General features: G+C 34.5%; 1 protein-coding gene across 1 annotated transcript; it reads left to right on the top strand.

The window, feature by feature from the left end:
• Nucleotides 1-5,894, top strand: LOC126841235 (putative serine protease K12H4.7). Its single transcript, XM_050577572.1, has 9 exons — nucleotides 1-202; nucleotides 273-454; nucleotides 625-860; nucleotides 1,617-1,752; nucleotides 1,841-2,021; nucleotides 2,410-2,536; nucleotides 3,427-3,559; nucleotides 5,390-5,559; nucleotides 5,672-5,894. The coding sequence occupies exons 1-9, from the start codon at nucleotides 14-16 to the stop codon at nucleotides 5,824-5,826; spliced, it is 1,509 nt and encodes a 502-aa protein (XP_050433529.1). The 5' UTR covers nucleotides 1-13; the 3' UTR covers nucleotides 5,827-5,894.
• Nucleotides 5,895-6,751: the final 857 nt, after the last annotated feature.

The raw sequence follows: 6,751 nt of genomic DNA, 5'->3' as shown, positions 1-6,751 counted from the left end.
CCAAAAAAGTAAAATGCGATTTATTATTTATGCGCTTTTGGGCTGCGTCTGGTGGGACGTCACTTCCGGAGCTCGCAGAATTAAGCTCGGCTTGGGAGAACCAAATTCGCCAGAAACACGGAACGCACAACCTGTCGTTGACTATTGGTTCCAACAGAAATTAGATCATTTCAACGCTACTGATAAGAGAACATGGAAACAGGTTGGTAGCCGAAAAAAACCCTAAACCGTGTAAACGTGGCTAAATATGTATTGTTAATTGTTTTTTTTAGAGGTACCAAATTAATGAACAATTTTACAAATCAGGAGGTCCGGTATTTCTTATGATAGGAGGCGAGGACAAGATGTCATCGAAATGGACCAACTCCGGTGCTTGGATAGAGTACGCCGGAGAATTCAATGCTGTGTGCTTTCAATTGGAACATCGATTTTACGGCGATAGCCACCCTACCGAGTAATGATACTTACAAAGTATAACGCATATATTACAATAGTACACGTACAATTTTTAACGGTAATCAAATTCACATAACGCTGTTTCGCAATGTCACTGCGCCGACTGTACAGAATTTAATCGCATTTAGCTGACTTATAACCGATAGAGATCGCTTTGTGTTTGTTCAGAGACGCGAGCACTGCCAATTTGGTGTACTTAAGCACCGAACAAGCGTTGGCCGATCTAGCGGAATTCATGGTCGGCACGAAAGCCAAATATAATATTTCTCCTGAGAGCAAATGGATAGCGTTCGGTGGGTCGTATTCCGGATCGTTGGCCGCATGGTTGAGAATGAAGTATCCGCATCTCGTTCACGCTGCTGTTTCATCGAGCGCTCCTCTTCTGGCCAAAATTGATTTTCACGGTAACAATTCGATTGATCATAATTATATTACAAGAAAAACGGTTAGACCAGAGGGTTAGTGTTTTCCTCGAAGGAAAGACATTGTACCATGGATATGTCTCACGGCTCATTGGAGGCTGGTAAACGATTATAAGACACATTCGAGTAAAAAAAAAAAACTTAACTTTCGTATCGCTTCAACCGTGATGACACGGAGACGAGGAATAGTAGAAGAGGATCTCTGCCAATAAAGGATTAGGGCAGGGGAAGAGGTTTACTACCGTATTATCCTCTTCTGTTCCCTTTAGGCTACTAAGGATTAATAATGTAATCCGCAACCCACTAACTAAGGGATTACTGGATTAAATTTAATCCCTAATCCAAAAGTTTAGGATTACTGAGATAAATGTAACATAAATGTACCATATGTATATTTGTCAGATCTTTGTGATACTGCAACCCGTGTAAATGTTATACCAATACTGGTAGCATTTTAACCAATACATCCATGCTTTGGTCGTTTGTTGAATGTCGGCAATACAAACGGAACACTAATCAATGTCGACAGACATACGAATATACGAAAAAGGTCTGATGAATAATTAAATAAATATTATTGTTGTATTAGGCGAGATATGAGAAAATAAAATTTGACCATTGACGTTTGAATGGTAGGTACAATTGAACCCTTACCATTAGTTTACACATTACGGAACTCAAAAAATCAATTAGGTTCTTAACCTGTATATATTATATTTTTTTTTTTATATTTTACAGAATATTATAAAGTAGTGGAAGACGCTTTGTCCACGTATAAGCCGGCTTGTGTGACGCAAATAAAACTAGCCAATCAAATGTTGAACGCCATCATCGAAAGTGACAAGGAAATAAAATATATCAATAAAAAATTCAAGTATTCGCGTTTAAATATTTGAATAACACCACCAAAGGTATACTCTTGCTTTTTTTTTTTTTAACATTTGCTTAATATGTTATATTAGATTGTGTGATCCGCTGAACGCGAAAAACAATAAAGACGTGTCGATTTTGTTTGAAACGTTAGCCGGTAACTTTGCGGGAATAGTGCAATACAATAAAGATAACAGATTAAGCAACAGGACGAATGAAATTACATTAGAGACTTTGTGCGACATAATGACTAACGAATCAATTGCGTCTCCTGTACGAAATCTCGAGTATAATTGTATTGGTTATAAATATAAGTACTTATACTCAAGTATGATAAACAATAAACATATTTAATATCATAAAAAATATTGGATTACCAATTATAGTGCTGAACACAGACAATTTTGGAGGTGTTAATTTCAAAACTAAGGATGCTGGGTTGAAATTGAAAATAATGAGCACAATAAATTTGTGTATTCAATTTCTTTAATGGTCCAGCCGTTGGTGTATCCTTAGACTCGTCATACACAGCTAATATGCCTTTCTTGTTGTAATACCATATGCTTATTGTACTAATTTATAACCGTACAGATTGTATATTTTTCTAATAAATAAAAAAAAAAAATGTCTTTCAATAGTAAATCGAATTTCTTATTTTTAGTTGGAAAAGTACGCAGCGGTTAACGACAGAATGTTATCCTCGAACAACTTGACTTGTACGGATTACGTGTACGAAAACACAGTGAATATCCTTAAAAATATATCTTGGGAAAGCCCGTACGCCTCAAGTAATAATCATATTTATGTACTTACAATTGTAGGCCATTGCGGCCATACTTGCTCTTGATTATTCGGGAGGAGGGGGGGGGGGGGTAAAACGGTATTATGCTACAGTACTTGTATGAAAAAGAATACAAATTTGAAAATTGCCAGTTTTCCTGTAATATGTCACCAATTTTGGGAGAAAAACAGAATTAGAAAAATAAATATTATTTTTAAACTTTTAACTTAGCTAGTTAGTACGTATACAGCTTAACCGGTTCACATTTATAAATAGTTAACTTAACATTTTCAGTTAATTATCATAATAACACAGTCAAGTTAAAATATTTATTTTTCGTCGAAACAAATAATGCTTTCAATCAAAAGGCGTTAATTCAATTTCAAATAACACTGAAATTATTCTATATATTAATCTAAATTTATTTATTTATAAAAAAACGAGCTTAGTATTTACTTTGTTATCATTTACTCCACATGTAATCTAACCCTACATGTTTTTAATTGTGAATTATTAATAAGATAAGTGTGCGGGTACTTTGCATTTATTTTAGGTTTTACTATTGTAGTAGTATCATGTTAAAATAAGCAATCGCCTAGCTACCTTTTAAAGCAATAATTCATACGGCAAACGATGGACAATTATTCAATAGAACTTATTTAATAATAATAATAGCCCAGTCGTCAAAGTTTTAATACATTTAAAAAAAAAAACGTTTAACTTAACCAGTTTAACAATTTATTAACTTTTAACTAGAAGCTATAAAGTTAATTTAATTTGCCTGTATTGAGTTAAATTTTTTTTAATAACCATGCCCTTTCTGCTGTTCAGTGTACATGACCATAATGATGTTTAAGACATAGCAATGTTGTAATGTTCACGAAACTATTTTGATAGGCAGGCAATGGACGTACCAGACATGTACGGAATTTGGTTTTTATCAAACATCCAATCAAGACGAACATGTGTTCGGCAGTAAATTCCCCGTGAATTTCTTTACCGACATGTGCGCAGAAGTTTACGGAGAAAAGTAAGTTAGTTTGATATCGCGTTTTTGGGTCCTGTGCTCCTGTTTAAAAGATATAAATAGACTACGTTACAGTTAATCATAAAAAATATTAAATAATTAAAAAATGTAGTAACAATAAATGAAAAGACCTCCTAACCACACTTTTCAGGCCAGCCTAATATTAGCCATTGAACTCGGCACGTCTATCTTGGTTTGCTTGTTCAGCGGATTACACAATATAAAAAGTTCGTACAGTAAAACCATTGATTATTAAAAATATAGATAGCCATAGACTTATAAATATTGAATTTTAATTATCATCAGTTTAGTTTCTCATAATGGTTTTCCAATGTATAATTGGAACTCGACGGCCGCTTTTAAGTACTCTGAGTTTGACCTTCTCATTTTTTAAAAACAATTTTTTTATAGATTTTATTTAAAATATTATAGCTCAACGATTATAAGAATAACATTACTACAATACAGACTAAAATTAAAACAGAAAAAACAAACTATACACATAATTACATAGAAATATAACATAAAGTTATTTACTTAAATATGAAACCCAGCGTCAAGGATGAATTTGAGGACGGATTGGATGATAAGAACAAAGCGGGAGTTAAGAATAGTATAGGAGTTAGGGTCGTTAATACCCAAAGAGGATAGGAGGTTAAAAAGGATATCTCTATGGGGAGAGAGAGTGGGACAATGAAAAAGGAGATGAGAAAAATCACAAATGGCTGGTAGATCATGCAAAGTACAATAAGGAGAGGAGTTCAAAGAGGTGAGAAAAGAGAAAGCGGGAAGAAGGTTGTGTCCAAATCTTAAACGGGAAAAGCAAGAAATTTCTTTACGTGAGAGATTGAGGCCATGAAACCAAGGCCTGCGAGGGATGATAGGGCTGATTGAGCGATGCCAAGTGGAAAAGTTAAGAGGTAGGGAGGACCATTTGTCCTGCCAAGCTTGTAATGTAGTTTTATTTAAACCCGGAAGGAAGTCAGAAAAGGGAGTGGTTAGGCCTTAAAGCAATATGAAGGAAGCGGTGGAAGTGGCTAGGGAATCGGCAGTTGCATTACCAATTATCCCACAGTGCCCTGGAACCCAAAAGAATTGAACGGTTTTGCCAGAGGACGAGATGCGGAACAAAAGAGATCTTATATTAAGAATAAGGGGAGACAATGTAGAGCTGGAGGGATTGGAAGAGAGAGCAAGAGTGTTCATTGATAAAATCTGAATGAAATTGTAATGTTCTTAAGTATTTATTACCGATATACTATACATGTCTATTCAAAAAAATACATCATACGAAAGTATTGGGTACCCGAAAAAATAACGAAATACGTATCCTTAAATGCTTTATAACTTCGAATAACACAATAATGAATAATAATTAAATATGAATTAATTATCGTAATATATTTCCATGTGTGTGTATTGCCATTTATTTATGATATATATATTTATCATTTTATTACTCCATGTCTTCTCAATTTTTATTCCACAGGAAACCTAATAACTCTATCTATCTCTTTCTAATGATGTTCATATCTAAATTTTTAACAATCAATGGTTTTACTGTACGAACCATTTATATTTACTGGCTATTTCTTGATATCTAGTTAGTTGCCTTTCCCATTTACTTGGAGAATTATATAAAGGCCGGTGTCCGCTTCCGAACCTCCACAGCTTCGTGTGGTTTTTTATCAATTAGCATCGTGGTCTATGTGATTTTTTATCTTGTCTATTTGGAAATACTAAGCCGAAAGAACCGCTTGACCGAGTTTTGAAACCAGTGACAACCGGCAAAAAATACACTGCCCAGAGCAATAATAAATGCGTTTTTAACAGGTTCGACGCAGATTTGTTGGCTAAAGGCGTGGACCGAACCAACTGGATGTACGGAGAATTGAACATCAAAGAAACCAGAGTCGTCTACGTCCATGGTTCGGTGGATCCGTGGCACGCGTTAGGGATGACTCGTACGAAGACAGTGAAAACAGCTGCAATCTATATTGTCGGTGAGTCTTTCGACTTTTCGCCCTTGCAAGAAACAACTTAATGTACTATAAGAATATACTATGTAGGACGTGAAGCCCGTGAATCGCTATTGACTTCTTGGTTCTCTTTCAGGAACGGCTCACTGTGCAAATATGTATCCATCGGCTACCACGGATCTCCCGCAGCTGACCAAAGCTCGGGCTACCATAAAAGCTTTTTTGACTGATTGGTTGACCATCTCGGATGACTTGGATTCCGCGAATCAGGAGACCGTTCCATTCGATTAACTGACACTTAAATAATTTTATTCAAAACAATTTTTAAAACGTATTTGTTTTTTAACTCATGATAAACTATTCCGGCTTACGCTCGAGATTTAGACATTTTTAAAAATACAAAGATACGTGACACCCGCGTATCAATGACTATCGAATATAGCTGACTTGCTTAGTAAGAGTAGTTTACTATTGTCTAGTGTATCTGTATGGATATTTGTACGAATGTGAAAATTTACAAAAATTTCAATACACTGTACACAGAACCATTGTGTATAGATTATCAATATCTATACTCAATTACTGTACCAAAGTTAACCTTTTTTTAAAATCTCATAAAAAGATAAATGGATGATAATGTAAATGAATGATATCCAGGATATGTTATATATTATAAAAAAATAATACAATACGAGAACTCTGTGTTGCAGAATACAGAGTACTTACTATAGTAAAGAAATTAATATTTAAACCATTAACCATAAAAATAATTCATATCTTTGAGAGGCAACTCGGATGAAAATCATTAAGTTCCCGACACGGGAGTCCACTAGTACATTTTGACCCAAAAAGTTAGGATAAGCAAGGGAAGCAATTGGTTGTTTTTGAGAGGCAACTAGTGTGCGCCCTACAATATAAGTAGTACAATATATGGTAGTAAAACAGATTAACTAATCAATAATAGTACCTATTGGTTATAAATCTAAAATGTATTAAAAAAACTAATACAGTGGGGTCAGGGCATAGTGGGAACGTGGCATAGTGAAGACGGGGAGGTTACAGGTTTACAGGAATTGTTATAAATTAAAGTGAATAAAATCACTTTCAAATAAACGCTTTGATGCTTTTATTTTGTAATTTAATCGGTCATTTCAAAAAAGACACAAGTCACAAAATCGAAATTTTACACTACCCACAAAAAAATTCATATCTTCAT

Source organism: Adelges cooleyi, unplaced genomic scaffold, assembly GCF_023614345.1.
Source record: "Adelges cooleyi isolate 19-005CV unplaced genomic scaffold, UGA_ACOO_1.1 ACOO_flye_CR_arks_rails_tigmint_CR_PRNA_38, whole genome shotgun sequence".
NCBI classification, from domain to species: domain Eukaryota; kingdom Metazoa; phylum Arthropoda; class Insecta; order Hemiptera; family Adelgidae; genus Adelges; species Adelges cooleyi.
The sequence above is the reverse complement of the archived record's forward strand: the minus strand, read 5'-3'. Positions and strand labels throughout refer to the sequence as shown.